Below are 17,032 nucleotides of genomic sequence, written 5' to 3' on the forward strand. Positions count from 1 at the left end.
TGTTGAATCCGCACTACGTAACTCTTTCCCTACCGTCATCAGATTTGCACCAATTTTACCGCAGCCACAACTTTTATTCCAAACTAAATAACGAGTGCCAACTGAATAAAACTGGTGGGCAGATAAAAGGCAGAAAAAGATTTGAACCGTGCAGTAAAACAGTAGAACTCCATATGGAGCCGGAGCTCCATACCTGTGTTACTGAAGGCGAGGCTGTCCATCTGATTGGGCGACGTGACGCTGGAGCCGAAGCGGTCCTTGCCGTACGCGCTGGCCCTCTCCTTGCGGAGCTCCTCTTCCCTCTGCTTCACCACGCGGATCTCCTCGTCCACCAGGGACACGGAGCTCCGGGAGCGCAGCTTGAAGAAGGGGTTGTTGAGGAAGCTCTTCTCCTGGGACTGCGGCTCGCGGACCTGGCTCAGGCAGAACTCGGAGGCGCTGCGGATGATCAGGTTGGAGGTCTCCAGGATGATCAGGTTGGAGTCGCCCGCCTGGTCCCAGGCCGTGTGGTTCTGCCCCCGGGGAAGTCGTCCCCGGGCTCCAGGATGATGACGTTGTTGGCCGCCAGCTCGTGGCTCCGGGCCCTTGGAGGGCGAGGAGGTGATGACGAAAGAGGCGTCAGCGGGTGCTGATGGACCGGGGGAGACCCCGCGACGGGGCAGTCCGTCGACTTGCCCATCTTGGAGAAGCCCCTCCCCTTCCTCAAGTGGTCGTCCCGCTCCAAGGCCGCGCGGACCTCCCTCTCCACCGGGGTCTCCGGGTCCTCGAAGGGGGACCGGTAGCTCAGGTCGTCCAGACCGGAGTCCTCGGAGCAGGGGCTGAACTGGGTCAGGGGGTAGTCTCCGACCAGGCTCAGGTTCTCCAGGGAGTGCTCCCTCCTCTGAGGCCTCTCCACGTTGCGGACGGCGTGTACATGAAGCTGTGGCTGCCCTGGAGGGTAGGCGTCTTGGCGGTGGGCGACACGATCTGCTTCTTGCTCTGCTCCTCCATCTCCAGCCATTGTTGCGAGCCACCTGGAAGTCCACGTGCTCGTTGCTGACGTTCTCGCTCTTGGTCTCCTGGATCACACAGAAGTCCTTGGGCAGCTTCTTGGTGTGGTCGGCGCTCAGAGGTGGGGAGGGCAGGAGGTGGCCGCGGTTGAAAGGGACCTTTCCGTTTTCGCCGTCGTCCTCTGAGATTTTGGACAGTCCCGGCTGGGATAAGGGGTTGTACAGGACCTCCTGGGAGGGAGAAGAGAAGGACACCACGTCGATGGGCTGCTCCAGCACCTCGTCCCGGCTCTTCCTCAAAGGGGGTTTCCTCTGTCGGAGCGTGGTCCTCCTCTTCCTCAGTGTCGCTCACCTCTACCTTCTGCACAAAGAGCTCCTGGGCGCTCAGCTGGAGGCCGTCCAGGTACGAGTCATCGTCCTCTCTGTTGATGGAAGAGGAGAAGATCGCCCTCCACTTTTCGTCCGTGTCGCTGTCGGACGAGGCCACGGCGATCTCCACCCTCAGGCACTCGTCGGCCTCCAGGTCGTGGTAGGACTCATTAGAGGCATCGGACAGGGCATCTTCGTTGATGTAATGACCCAGGTTCGAATCCTCTGCCTCCCCGGTCGGAGCATCTAACGGGAAGTCGGGACTCACAGGGTCCTCTCGGGTTTCAGGGGCGAACTGGTCTTGGTCCTCCTGGTCTAGGGGTTCAGGGAGCAGGTCCTCCTGGTCTAGGGGTTCAGGGAGCAGGTCCTCCTGGTCAAGGGGTTCAGGGAGCAGGTCCTCCCGGTCTTTGTCCTCCATGTCTAGGGGTCCAGGTGGCAGGTCCTCTTGGTCTTGGTCCTCCTTGTCTGGGGGTCCAGGGAGCAGGTCCTCCTGGTCGTGGTCCTCTTGGTCTAGGGGTCCAGGTGGCAGGTCCTCTTGGTCTTGGTCCTCTTGGTCTTGTGGTCCAGGGGGCAGGTCCTCCTGGTCAAGGGGTGCAGGAGGCAAGTCCTCCAGGTCTAGGGGGGCAGGGGGCAGGTCCTCCTGGTCTTCGGGTCCAGGGAGCAGGTCCTCCAGGTCTTGGGTTCCAGGGAGAAGGTCCTCCTGGTCTTGAGGTCCAGGGGGCAGGTCCTCTCCAGGGCTGGGCTCTGGTTCCGGCTCCTGGGGGTCTGGTCTCTTACGGTGAGCCTCGTTCTCATAGACGCTGTCGGCGCTGGACAGCGTGTCGGATACAGACGAGGCGATGGACTCGTTCCTGTTGAGCTCGTCGTGTCCTGTACCGGGACAGGGGGAGTCCTTGTGGTCCAGACTCGTTGTGTCGCCACAAAGACTGCTCTCCTCGTCCTCTAGGTCTTCAGGCTCCATTGCGTCGGGGGGCGGGTCAGGGAAGAGGTCCAGCAGGTCTTCTCCGGCGGCGTCCGTCGGATCCGTCTCCGCACGGATCTGTTCCTGCTCGTCGCCCGGGCTCACCTGCATCTCTCCTCCATCCACGGTGTCCGTGGCGAGTTCCACCTCGCGATCTGCCGGAGCTGCAATGTCTGAGTGTTCGGCCGTTTCCATGGCGACCGTGTCTGTGAAGTAGCTGGTGCCGTTCAGGTTGGTGTTCTCAGGGCTACTGCAGCCTCCCGTCGCTTGGTGCCCATCCAGCTCTCTCTCTCCGGTGTTGGCGTCCTGCAAAGGAGGAAAGGAATACGTTCACGTGTGAGACGGGGAGCGAGGTAGCAGCTCAGCTGAATGAATTATCGCTGAGTCTGCAGCCTTTTGCAAAGGGAACTGGATGCCTCCGTTCAGCAGAAAACTGAAAATCATCTTAATTATGAATTCCCACCTACACTCCACTCGCCTCTTATTTCCCCAGTGACGGATAAAGTTCTGGCTGCGTTCCTCAAATAGAACGTGTTGGTTCTCCTCATTAAACCAACCAGGCTACTACGGTCCTGGGGAACTGTGTGTTGTGTGTGAAGCAGTCCCACTGAATCCTGTAGCACACAAATGTTTGTGTGTGCTGATACTTGAAACACGATTTAGTTTGACATCAGAAAGGACATCCACTGATTTGAGAAACAGCACCACATGATTGAGATGCATGATTGAGGCCCTGCTATTATCAGAATCATTCATATTTGATGATTTTACATCCCTGTGCCTTATTTTAAATAGAACCACAGGTGAGTATATGACTGAGAGCAGACTACTGTGTTATTCCAGCGAGGTGATGTTTTAATAGTGCCTCAGTTCTCCCATCGGAGCCTCTTCCATTCATGTGGAGGACAGCATCACGTTATATCACTCGTTCTACTCAACTATCTTTGTTTACTACTGCCGTGCAGTCTAAAGTATTTCCCCTGATGAGCTGCGGTGCTTTAATACGACTCAGTCCGGCGGCTGAGTGCTGCTACACAAGACCAACCCACGCACCCTCTAGAGACCCTGTAGATGAGACACGCACACGCCCGTGCAACACACATACAGGCATGCAACACACACAGGCAACAGGCACACGAGTGCAACACAGACACACACATGCACGCACACATGCGCACACGCCACAGCAGACAGACACACAAAGCTACATGCATACAAATGTTGTCACACGTACACACGGGCACTAGCCTGATCACCGCTCTCTGAAGTGCTCTCCGTGATAAGGAGCGGTGTGGAGGGCGGGGAGCTGAAACGCTCACTCAAGGACACACACGCAACCACACACAGGCGCACACAGCCACAGACAACCACACACAATTACGCACAACCACACCTAACTACACACAGCCGCACACAACTCCATACAACTATGCACAACCGCACACAACTACACACAACATCACACAGCCACACACAACTACACACAACCACACACAGCCACACAAAGCAAGAGGCAAACTGTTTCCTGACTGGGCTGCGAGGTCTGGCATCACACGTACTCACGGCTCGATCTCAGAGATCACTCTGGTGGTCAAAGCAACTCTTTAGTACGCCTACATCCAAACAGGCCTATATGTACAACCTGTACATAACATAGGCATACAGTACATAATGGCTGTGGACCGTTCTGGTCTGAAGTCCTGTGTGGACCGTTCTGGTCTGAGGTCCTGTGTGGACCGTTCTGGTCTGAGGTCCTGTGTAGACCGTTCTGCTCTGAGGTCCTGTGTGGACCGGTCTGGTATGAGGTCCTGTGTAGACCGTTCTGGTCTGAGGTCCTGTGTGGACCGGTCTGGTATGAGGTCCTGTGTAGACCGTTCTGGTCTGAGGTCCTGTGTGAACCGGTCTGGTATGAGGTCATGCCGTCTGGCCAGTGTTGGCCAGTGGCTTTACAGAAGCTTAGCCTGGCTTTTTTCCCGTTCACCAATATCTGCCAGCCCACCGACACACACAACCTCCTAATCCTACGCAGTCTGTTGTATCCTGACTCTACCATGGTGAGGTCGATTTGGACATATTTCCTCCTGTCCCTCAGAGCCCTCCCTGTGGTGGACTCAGCAGGGATGGAGACTCTACCTCGTCCCTCTCACTATATTTAGTCACTTGATTTCCACTCCATTCCCGCCGACTTTGTGTCCCTCACTGATTATCTCTGAGAGCGGAGTGTATCTCCCCCCCCCCCCCCCCCTCCGCCCACAGGTCTGAGGGGAGGGGTAACCGGGCGCTGCATCAGCACCGCTTCTGTAATAGGGCTCTGGTGGGGGGGGGGGGGGGGGGGGGGGGGGGCAGATAGATAGGGGTCAGCTGTCACTGGAAATAACGCCTTTAATTACCCCTCTCTATATAGAGTCTGTCTCTCCTCTGGTGTCTATCTGTCTCATTCCTCTGGTGTCTATCTGTCTCATTCCTCTGGTGTGTATCTGTCTCACTCCTCTGGTCACTCCTCTGGTGTCTATCTGTCTCATTCCTCTGGTGTGTATCTGTCTCACTCCTCTGGTGTGTATCTGTCTCACTCCTCTGGTGTGTATCTGTCTCACTCCTCTGGTGTGTATCTGTCTCACTCCTCTGGTGTCTATCTGTCTCACTCCTCTGGTGTGTATCTGTCTCACTCCTCTGGTGTGTATCTGTCTCACTCCTCTGGTGTGTATCTGTCTCATTCCTCTGGTGTGTATCTGTCTCACTCCTCTGGTGTGTATCTGTCTCACTCCGCTCCTGTGCATCTGTCTCATCCTTCTCCTGGAATCTGTCTCTCCTCTCCTATGATCTGTCTCTCCTCTGGTGTCTATGTGTCTCATTCCTCTGGTGTGTATCTGTCTCACTCCTCTGGTGTGTATCTGTCTCACTCCTCTGGTGTGTATCTGTCTCATTCCTCTGTGTGTATCTGTCTCACTCCTCTGGTGTGTATCTGTCTCACTCCGCTCCTGTGAATCTGTCTCATCCTTCTCCTGGAATCTGTCTCTCCTCTCTTATGATCTGTCTCTCCTCTGGTGTCTATCTGTCTCACTCCTCTGGTGTGTATCTGTCTCATTCCTCTGGTGTGTATCTGCTCACTCCTCTGGTGTGTATCTGTCTCACTTCTCTGGTGTTTATCTGCCCCTCTTCTCGTGTGTATATGTCTCACTCCTCTCAGAAGATGGGAACACACTGTCAAAAAGACTTGTTCTTTATCCTTTCAACCCTTTCAACTTTTATCTAGTCCACCCTCTTACTGTATTCTGCCCTGTCATGTTTGAGTGACTTGATGAAGGGTATGGATGTCTAAATCACCACGTGACAAATATGCCTTTCAAAATGTGGAGGGGACATCTTGTTCCCTTACCACACACACACACACACACACACACACACACACACACACACACACCACACACACACACACACACACACACACACACACACACACACACACACACACACACACACACAGCTACTGAATCTCAGTCTGCAATGACAGTTTCAGTGCCATGGCAACCAGAATGGTACTTAGTGCTGAGCTCAGCTGTAGCTTCAGTCTCCTCCAAATCACCCGGACCAGGCACCACACAGCCTCCAACCAAACCCTCTACCCAGCCTCAACCCAGCCTCCAGCCTCCATGGTCCTTCTTCTGTACCGTGATACGCATCATAAATGTATCTATCACATTAAGGAGACAAAATGTATAAAGACAGTATCATGTTCTGTTAGGAGTATCTTGTAGTTCTGTAATACTTAACAGTGTAATATAATGTTAGGAGACTCTTTCAGTTCTGTAATACATAACAGAGAGTATCATGTTATGTTAGGAAGCTCTTGTAGTTCGGTGATACATATCTGTAGTTAATCATCGCAGTGAGCCTCAGCCTTGATCCAATTAAATAACTTCCAAGGGTAAGGAGAAACAGGTCGATAGCTGATTAATGTGTCGATAGCTGATTAATGTGTCGATAGCTGATTAATGTGGAGCTTTCCGTTTCCCTACCAGAAACGGAAAGGTGGGGGTGGTTGTAGTCTTTTCGCTCGGTTCTAGCCCTACTGTTGATACGGAAAACCGAGTGAAAAGACTACATACACTCTCCATTTCCGTTTCCGGTTCCGGTCTCTGTTTCATTTAAAAAAATGCAGATTTACAAAATGCCAAATAAAACACGACGGACACTGTATTTCGTTACAATACTTGATGAGGAACATCAACGAACACACACTATCCACTCGATGAGTTTCCCATATCTGAAAACAAACGTTCAGAGGTGTTTGTGAATGCCCATAGCCAGCCATTGTGAAGCAGGCAGGGCAATTCGAAATTAGCCAAATACTCGAGACAGGACCAATATTCAAAAGTTTGGTGTTAACAACTCTATTTCATCCTAGACAAAACAGAAAGGGGGCTCAATGTTCAAAAAAATGGAATTGTCCTTTAATGGCAAGCAACACTGTTTAGCCATTCATTAGCACCTAGCTAAGCTGTAAAGCTGTACCTACCACTAGCCTGCAGTACAGCATCAAGAGGGAGATCATATCCAGGCTAATTCTGCTAAGTCCAGGCTAATGCTGCTAGGTCCAGGGTAATGCTGCTAGGTCCAGGCTATTGCTGCATGTCCAGGCTCGGAAACATGTGCAAAGCCCAAACCTTCTTCATGCACACACATCCTGCCAGTTTGTGTGTGTGTGTGTGTGTGTGGTGTGTGTGTGTGTGTGTGTGTGTGTGTGTGGTGTGTGTGTGTGTGTGTGTTGTGTGTGGAGGTATTAGAGGATATGTCATTAGAATGAGGTTGCTGATGGAGATGGGAGCCCTGAGGCCACTCAGCCAATCAGTGCCACAGCTCTCAACCAGACCAGTTTACCAGCCCTGTGTATGGGTACTTAAATGGGAAACCTTCATGGGGACACATTGTTTCAAGAAATAAATGGCAATATTCAAGCTTATCCTTTTCACATGCTTGATAATTCCATGTGAATCTTTCATATTAGTTAGATCCTCTTTGTGACCCCATCAAAGTCCAGACCTTGGTGATCAGATGCTGTGAAGGTAGATACGATACGACCCATCTTAATAATACTACTACTAATAATAATATAACATATTTGTACCACATTACATTATGTACACTTATATCATTCTTCATGGACATGGGCTCTGGGATGTCTGTAGCGAGGACATAAGGCTATGACGGTGGAGATGTTTAGCAGCTCTGGGATCAGTGTGTCTGTAAAGGACGTAAGGCTGTGAAGTCTGAACGCTCATGAGTGAGGGTCTCTCTCTCTCTCTCTCTCTCTCTCTCTCTCTCTCTCTCTCTCTCTCTCTCTCTCTCTCTCTCTCTCTCTCTCTCTCTCTCTCTCTCTCTCTCTCTCTCTCCTCTCTCTCAAACCGCTCACATGCTTTCGATCCCTTTCATCATGGCAGATCTCTTGCTCACACACAAATACAGAAACACAGCAAGCAACACATCAACCCGGACCAAACCGTCCGATGAGCAACAGAGACACTGCCGTGTGTTGAGATTGCATTCTCTGCACTTTGTCCCAAATCGAAAACCAACACGTGTGTTCAGGAACCAAACAACGCACACATCACATGCACACTAGTGTGTCCGCGCACTCCAAAAGAGACGCCGTTAGTCTCAACCACCCAACGGACAGGATGTCTTAGCAGTGAGGGGGAGAAGGGGAGACTGATTTAGATGCTCTGGAGACTTTGATTATCACCTAGTGCGCACTTTTCAGAAATAATGCATGCATAGATCTGTGGACATTATCTATGATTTAAACATGTTTTACTGTGTTTTTGCGGTTACATTTTTTCTTAAATAGCAATAATTATCATTAAAAAATCAACGATGCTGCTATCTACCAATTGGTATTTAAAATGGAATTACACTTACACAAAAAAAATCTAGTGAATAGGTATCCATGCCGACCGCGATAAAGCCGCGCGCGCACTGACACACGAACACACGCGCGCCCCTGTCCCGCAGCTCAATGAGCGCTTCCTCTCGCGCTGCCACCCCCCTCGTCCCTCCACTCGACTCGTCTCCTCCCGCGCCAAGACCGCACCGCTACAGCCCACACTGGGACGGTTGATACACCGTCACCGTCACTGAGCAGGCGGCCCACAGAACGAGTACCGCGAGAGGTCCCGTCACGCCACCTACCTGCTGGAGTCGTTCCCGCGGAATGGGGGGAGACAGGGGGAGACAGGGAGGCTCTCTGTCCGCGCGCTGCACTGCACACAGACCTCACCACCATCCGCCCCGACCGGCTGTCTCGTGTGGAGGGAGGGGGGAGGTGGGGGAGGCTGATGAGGTGGTGTAAGGAGGGTGTGTTCTCCACTCCAAGCAGCCAATAGAGGACTTGGTTTTGAATATACAGGGACGCACGTGCTGAGTCCTACACCTACACCTATACACACACACACACATATACACACTTTTATACACCTACATACAGTATACACCTGCCTACACCTATATACACCTATATACACTTACATGCACCTATACACAACTATGCACACACTTATACACACTATACATAGCTATACACACCTGCCTACACCTATACACATCTACACTCACCTGCACACACCTACATACACCTGGTATGTGTGTATCGGTGTGGATAGGTTTATGTAGGTGTGTGTGTGTGTGTGTGTGTGTGTGTGTGTGTGTGTGTGTGTGTGTAGGTGTATACAGGTGTATATAAGGTGTGAAGGTGTGTGTGTGTGTTGTGTGTGTGTGTGTGTGTGTGTGTGTGTGTGTGTGTGTGTGTGTGTGTGTGTTGTGTGTGTGTGTGTGTGTGTGTAGATGTATAAAGGTATATCCTAGCTGAGTGTTGATGTGTCCCTGAGCAAGACACTTAACCCTAACTGCTCCTGACGAGCTGGCTGTCGCCTTGCATGGTTGACTCTGCCGTCAATGTGTGTATTAACCGATGTAAGTCGCTTCGGATAAAAGCGTCTGCTAAATGCCCTAATTGAGGAAACAGAGGAAACACACCTCATCCTTTCACGCAATATTAATCCATCCCTATGGTTCTTTTCATTGTTTCCCATCCATTGTGTAACTCATGAGGATTGATAAACAGTATGACAATAGTAGTGTGTAACTAATGAGGATTGATACACAGACGCAATGTCACAAGTTGGAATGTGCAACTCATGAGGATTGATAAACAGACACTGTGTGACGCAATTTAGAGTGGAACTTGTGAGGCTTGATACACAGATCAGTCTCTGTGTTATTTTTCTTTCTTTGATTTTCACATGTTCAGACATTGCTGATTGAATTTAGTAGAAAATTATACAGTGATGTTCCATGAAGCATATTTCTCCTTAGCCTACGAATCGTTCTTTCACAAGCTATCCGAGCCTTTCAGAAGCCTTGGGTTCTCATTTGACTAAAAAGCTCCTCTTACATAATGTAATTGCTGTTATATAAAATCTTAAGCATTACGTCTAAGGTGTTATCTAATGTTGTTTAAGAGATGGGGAGAGAGACGGACGCACTGAACCCATATGTAAATGTGTTTTAACATGAAACCTTAAATTCCTCTGATAATGTGAATATGCGCAGAACACACAAACAACACACACACACACAAAAAAACACAACACTTTTAGTTCATGAATCGTATTTAAAGTATAAGTAGTGAAATATAAACTTTGATGCACCATATTTGATGAAATAATGTATATTTTTATAAATATATTAGTTGGGTTTTACAGTTAGCGGTCATAATTACAGTTTCAATCAAAACGGCATTACTTAACGACAGTGTTAGCTGTTGTTGAGATTGATTAATAATGCAATGCAGAATAACACCAGTAGATGGCAGCGAAACCAAGCTGTCTCTGAGAAAGTAGTTGAACTGAACCAAATAAAAACAAAGGCACTCTCGGGTAAATGGTTGTTATATTGGTTGACAAGAAGGTCTCTGTAGGTATTAAGGCACTTAGAATAGCTAAAGAAGGATAAGATGAAGTATAGAACAAAAAAAAATAAAGGAAGTAAAAAAAATGCCCATCATCTCTTCCAGGTGGATGTAGGTTGTTGCTGTCTGTCCAGGCAGGAGCCGTTCTTGCCAGGCTTGTGGATGAAGGTCGGCTTGAGTGGAAGTATGTTTTCACAGTTTGTGCAGATGCCCTCATTCAGCGCCAAATCACCCGACACTTTGGCCACACCGACTCGAGGACAGAAGACCTTGCTGCTGTATCCCTGCGGATGATAGGAAAGACTCCCACTCCCATCCTCCTCCTGGTCCCTCTTGAAGCCGTGATCCTCGTCGTCTTCTTCTTTCGTCACTGTTGCAGATCATCACCAGCTCAGCCTGGAAGTCCTCCTCCTCGTCCTTCGCCTCTTCGGCGTTCTTGAAGCCCATGAAGATCATGGTGACCGCGCTCTTCCTCAAAGTCCTCCGTGATTTCGATGAAGTCGTTCAGCGAACCCTCGCTCTCCTGATAGCAGGTTGACCCCCTGTGGTCCGTCACTGCATCCGGAGTATGAGACACGGACTGGTGTGTGAGGACGGAACCTGTCTGTCGCCCCTGTAGACCGGTTTGAATGGGGACCCCCTCGGACCGGTCGGTACTGAAACCAGTGTCACTGCATTGGGAACAGGGGAGCCAGCCTGGCCGCTGGGGAGCTTTGGTTTGTGGGACCGAGGCTGTGGGTCTTGGGCCGTGGCCTGGTTTGGAATGTAAGACGAGCACTGCTGAGCGATCTCCTCACAGCTCTGGGCTCCTTCCCTTGGAAGCTGTGAAGGGACGGGGCTTGCATGGGCCCTTTGAAAACCAACACGATGCCGGTCGAGGCCAACCTGCTACAAGACTCTGAGCTCCATTCTGGGCCGGGCAGGTGGACGGGCTGCGGGGGGCGTGTGGGGGTGGGGGTCTGCCGGGGTGTTTTGCTGGGGTCCTGGGTGTGGATGGCCTACTGTTACTTTGGTTGGATGTAGACTTAGAGTATACAGGCTGGGTGGTATTGAACTTCGCTGGGCACCTCTTTGTCCATGGCCTGGCTGAGAAGTTCGTCTACCTCTGACTGGGTCATTTCCTCGGGTCCTTCCGTCTCACTCTTTTGGTGGGCGTGGTTTAGCGCGTACACAGACTTCCGGCCGTCGTCGTACACCTTGACTCCTTTCTCCTGGGCGTCGTCTGGGGTGATGGTTGACATGGCAACCACATGACTCTCTCCGGTCCGGGGATCGTGTTCCACGCTGATCTCCATAGCAAAGGTAGCTGGAGGAACAGAACTCTTAAGTTAAGATCTATAACCTTAGAGTAAGACCTTAGACCTGAGAGACCACGTTTACTTCAGCTAAAGAGATCTTGCCTTGCCATTTCAAATTAACGCTTTTCCCATCTGTACCCACATGAATAGTTTGCATCACGATAAAGAGATCCGGCAGCATAGTGTACCTCTCTTGGATTCCCCATCGTCAACCCTCTTTGTGGGGTTCGGGTTCTTGGAGGTGGTGAGACGGTAGGAGCAGCGGATCAGACAGAGTCACCGGAGTTGGAGGGATGAGACCTGAAACTGCAAAGTGGGATCTGTGAGTGGAAACCAATATGCTTACTTCTCAATCATAGTATAAATATATACTGTACTCAGTATCGTTCGGTACTAGTATACTTTAAAAATTATATAAAAAACAATTGACATTGTGTGAAATATTTGGGTACAAATGTTGAAAGCCAAGGAAATTAAGAATAAAAAAGTTGACCTTTACCTTCATTGAACCCTGCGTTTAGCTCCTGTGTGTGAAGATATAGAAGCTTAGGATCAGTTCCAGAGTGGAGAAGAGGAGGTCCAAAATCACAATGAAAGGGTGCAGCTTAAGAGGTCGAGTCGGTGTTAGGGTGTTAGCATCCACAGTTAACCATGCCACTCCTCTTCCTTCTCGCGTCTTGAAATACAGGCAGCAGGTAAAAGGAAATGGAGAGCAAGCCGCGCGTATGTGTGTGTGTGTGTGTGTGTGTGTTTGTGTGTGTGTGTGTGTGTGTGTGGTGTGTGTGTGTGGTGTGTGTGTTTGTGTGTGGTGTGTGCTTGTGTGTGTGTGTGTGTTGTTTGTGTGTGCGCTCATATTAGTGCACACAGCATGCCCAGAGCCATCAGCTGGTGAATACAGCACGCCCACACACTGGCCCCAGAAAAGCATCTTTCTAGAACGCCAAGCTGTTGCATAGTTTGCCGCAGGCTGAAAAGGTTTGTTAGGCGACAGTGTTGACAGTTAGGATGTTAGCTTGTTAGTTTCCTTTGCGATTAGAACTCATGTCAAATGCACTCAAGACATGCATTTCCACCTCAGGCATTTTTGTATTTGGATTCTGGTTTCAAGGTTTTAAATCCATTCTTGTACAAGGAAGTGATGCCTAATTCATATTGTACACACACAGCAAGTGTTAAAGGGCAAAGGAAAGCACAGCAATCTCTGCGCACAAAGAAGAGGAAGGTCGGAAGACAGCAGCCTACCTTTATGATGTCCTCGTCTGTCCTCTCAACCTCTTTCAAGCGTTTCAGGATCACTTCTTCATTGGCGGAGATGTTCACTCGTGGGTTTCCAGGTCTTCGATCTCCTTCTCTATTCTGTGGGAGGAGAGAATGCATCAGGGGATAATACAACGTCATGCACACCGCCTCTGCAGCAGTGCTTGGAAACATAATGAACGATGATGGATAGACCATGAATGGAGTGAGTCACTGGAGGCTCGGGAAAACAATCAGAAGCTATCACTCTGCATGGACTGAGGCAGTACTGCTAACGAAATATTAAAACGGATGGCGAAATTAGCTGACAAGTAAAGTAAGTAAGATACAAAATACCGCAGGGCAGATGAGAGCATTTTGTGACTTTGGATTTGCAATTAAGTTTGATTCCTTTGCTGTTATTTGAAATCCTTTTTTTTGCCTCCAGGGAGAGGTTATCTTTCCAACCCCATTTCCTGGGGATAATGGGATGTTTCAGCCAGGTGTTAAGAGGGACATTTTTCCCCCCCACATTGTCCCATTGTGTGTCTGATCTGAAGGGCTTTTCGGTTCCACTCAAAGGACATTGGGCCTCACACCCCAGCAAAGCTCCTGGGCTCAGCAGCCAGCGGGCCCACCCTGTTGAGATGCTCCTCCAGATAATCCACCCGTTGACAGGAAACAGGGCCCTGTTCGCTCTGACAGCGCAACAGGCATGGACTCAGAGGTACAGTACACCAGCTCATGCCTATAGAGCCCTTATTTCAACAGCCCAAACCCAGCCTTCTCTACAGCTAAACCCAGCTTCCCCTACAGCTAAACCCAGCGTCCCCTACAGCTAAACCCATCCTAAACCCCAGCCTTTGCTACAGCTAAACCCAGCCATTTCTACAGCCTAACCCGCCTCCCTTGAGCCCAAACCCAGCCCCCCCTATGTGGTTCCATCCCTGTGGAAGCCAGCATGGATCTGTCCAACGAGCCTGATTGGATGATTGTGTTTAGCTGGCGTTCCCAGACAGAGGATCTCTGGGGGAAGCCCTGTTACATAAAGACTGTTGGGATGAATGTCTGAGGATGTTTGAGTGACTGATACTCAGAACTCCCAGCCAGGCCTTAAGTAGGTGAAAGTAGTGGGCGTCCTAATCCTACCTGCCACCAGCTAAACCCACGCCTCCTCCTAACCCCACAGCTGCGCGAGTGAGGATGACACGGAATACCGAACAGCTCATTATACTGGCATACTCTCCCAGGCTGGGCCACTCTGGGACATGCATGGAGGCACTGAAGGGTGCATGTTGCTTTCTGATGGCTTGTGGTCAACTACTAATGGACACTAAAAGGGTGGAGGGTGAGAGTGCCTTCACTGTGACTTGTTGTCATATGTATTCTGCTGCCCTTTCCCAACTCAAGGCAAAAAGCACTCCCAGTGAGCCGTTTCAGCTGAAACCAACACATTCAAGGAGCATAGGAAACAAGTCATATCGCCTGAGCAAATTTGTGTTTCGTAGGTGTATACCACCTCTAATGTGAACGGATGACTGATTCAGACCAGCCCCCAGTGAGGTGGACCCGCTGTACCTGTGAGGTGTACCAGCTCTACACCAGAACCAGCGAGGTGGACCTGCTGTAACCCGTGAGGTGGACCAGCTCTACACCAGCACCCACGCGAGGTGGACCTGCCGTACCTGTCGATGTTGCTCTGCAGCTGGACGGTCTGCTCCTGCTCCCCCTGGGCCTGCAGCCGCTGCGCCTCCAGATCCTCCCCGGTCTGCGGACTCAGGCCGTCCATCAGCCACTGCTCCCTCAGAGCCTTCTTCTGCAGAGAACCGGTTCAGGTCCAGGCCTCATTCTGAAGCAGCACCTCACACTTCTTTAACCCGTCTCTGTATATAGTTTGACTTTTCACTTTGCTATATTTTTTGCCTTTAATACATATGTTCCGATATTTTATGTAGATGTAAATATATATTACTCAAGAGCACCTTTATGTACTGAAGTTGTAACTTCTCCTCCTCGATTAGTCTCCTCTTCTTGGCAATGTCCTCCTGCACTCTCCTCTTGTCCTGTAGAGGGCGTAAAAATCAAAGAGCGAGGACGTTATTGCAACTGCACACGCCATGGAACATATTACACCTGCAAATGTTTCACATCGCGGCCTCAGACATCGCTCGCTGACTGCTGCTCGTCAACGAGGTCGTTAATCAAATCAACAAGATCCTCTAGAACTTGGCAGCACCCCAGGTGAAGGCCACAAGCTGTTTGTGGAACAGGCAGACCCCTACGACCGGCCTCATGTACCTACTGTTAGTGGACACCTTGTGTTGTGTCCGTCAAAACATGTGTGCACCTGTTCCATATGAGTACAACCCTTCAACATTAGCCCAGGCATCAAACGCAAGGCCCACACAAGCCTGCCTGCGTGAAGCCCAGTTCAGAGGCACCATGGTGGAACAACAGAGGTACTTCACTCTGACGCTAACTCTTTGTCTGCTCTAAGTAACCCAGAGTCTTGTTATGAGCGACGTCTGTGTTGTCCTATGATGACTCATCTGTCCCCTGTGTTGTCCTATGATGACTCATCTGTCCCCCTGTGTTGTCCTATGATGACTCATCTGTCCCCTGTGTTGTCCTATGATGACTCATCTGTCCCCTGTGTTGTCCTATGATGACTCCCCTGTCCATATTCAAGGTTGTTATTTATCGATATCAATGACGCAACGTTGGTGTTCCCAGATTAACCCCTGCAGTACAGATTGTTATAACTGGCGGGCCGGTGGACAGAGGTTGTGTGGCTCAGTGGTGAACTATAACTAATCCATCCACGATGAGTGTGGCGCTAATCTTTTGTGAAAGGGGATCGCCCTGGTGACGTCCCTGGTATTAATAGTGACCTGCCGTTCTACTTCGCTGACTTCCTCTGTTTGAAGACAGTGGGAGGGGCCCGGTCCCAGTGGGAGGGGTCTAATCCCAGTGTCAGTGAGGAGTCTCATCCAAGAATTGTTGACCCTACTGGTGACACCCCACTGTGTGAGTGGGACGAACCAGTGGCAGCGATGGTCACTTACTGTGATGGGCCTACCTATACTGGTGAACCCCAGTGTGTGAGTGGGACGAACCAGTGCAGCGATGGTCACTTACTGTGATGGCCTGGATCCTCTCCTTCAGCAGCTCTGATTCCTCCATGCTGACCCTGGATCATCAGAGGGAGGGATTTGTTAGTCCAGAAGTAAGTTGTGGTTTCTCAGGCATGGGCGGGTCATCAGAGATACAGATTCCCCGCACGCTTTACCGAGAATACACAGACAGGCGGGCCGGATTCAAGGAACGGACACAAACAGGAGCACTGGCATTTGCAAACTATTCATGTCTAAAATCATCATTCATTCATGTGTAAATGTATCATTCTGTGACTATACTGGTTGATTGGTTCCTCATTCACATTCATCCACCACTGGCTGTTGATTGGCTGAGAGTTATTGGTGTCCCGCCCACTTCCCAAACACTGGCTGCTATTGGTCGTCAATCCAACTGTTGATTGAGTGGCTCATGTGAAACGTTTGACTGAATAACAAACACACTTGAGTGTCTTCACATCGCAACCGAAACAGCAAACTGTTTCCAGAAGGCTCCTTGGGCTAGGAGGAGGTGCTGGGGAGAAAACAGGAGGTGTAAAGGGGAGGCAGGAGGGAGATGGGGATGGGAGGAACCCGCTAAAAATAAACAGGATGAGTTCCGACGGTGGGGGGCCTGTACATAAAGTACCTAGAAATATGTTTGCATTGACATCCCTTTCATCATGCATGTAAGAATGAATGACTAGAAATAGAACAGGCACATCGTTAATCTGAATTTCCTGACCTAGCACATGCTATTAGCTTGTAGAACAGCAGGAGACATATGAGGAGTAACAATAACCCAGCTGCCAGAGGGGGACTTCTCTCGGTTTATTACTTCCAACCACTGCCGAGCACGACTGCAATCTTCTTTTCTTTTTTTGATAAACGATCCCAGCCAAGTGTGTTTCTGTTCAGTAGGTTATTGAGAGAATACATTTGAATACAAGAATACATTTGAGACAACCTTTAACTCCACCATGAACACGCAAAAGGTAACGCTAAATCAACGTGTGGTTGTTCTTTCCTGTTAACGTTATTAACTGCAAGGGTGGTACACTGGACTTATACTCACACAGCAACCAGTTAACGAGGCCTGATGT

General features: G+C 50.1%; 1 protein-coding gene across 1 annotated transcript; it reads right to left on the reverse strand.

Annotated features, from left to right (window-relative positions):
* Positions 1 to 571: 571 nt before the first annotated feature.
* palmdb (palmdelphin b) lies at positions 572 to 15,999 on the reverse strand. The gene is made up of 5 exons (XM_030349717.1): positions 15,955 to 15,999; positions 14,789 to 14,879; positions 14,502 to 14,632; positions 12,823 to 12,936; positions 572 to 2,625 (listed from the first exon to the last, which is right to left on the reverse strand). Exons 1-5 carry the CDS (start codon positions 15,997 to 15,999, stop codon positions 853 to 855), a joined length of 2,154 nt encoding a protein of 717 aa, XP_030205577.1. The 3' UTR covers positions 572 to 852.
* Positions 16,000 to 17,032: the final 1,033 nt, after the last annotated feature.

Source organism: Gadus morhua, chromosome 23 (genome assembly GCF_902167405.1).
Source record: "Gadus morhua chromosome 23, gadMor3.0, whole genome shotgun sequence".
Taxonomy (NCBI): Eukaryota; Metazoa; Chordata; class Actinopteri; order Gadiformes; family Gadidae; genus Gadus; species Gadus morhua.

What these genes read in the sequence shown, in the direction of transcription:
- palmdb (XM_030349717.1), bottom strand. Translation starts at nt 15,999, where the DNA reads ATGGAGGAATCAGAGCTGCTGAAGGAGAGGATCCAGGCCATCACA. An exon ending in AGAGGATCCAGGCCATCACA is followed by an intron (nt 14,880 to 15,954) that starts GTAAGTGACCAT and finishes CGCCCTCTACAG; the next exon opens with GACAAGAGGAGAGTGCAGGA. An exon ending in CTGCAGAGCAACATCGACAG is followed by an intron (nt 12,937 to 14,501) that starts GTACGGCAGGTC and finishes CTCCTCCCACAG; the next exon opens with AATAGAGAAGGAGATCGAAG.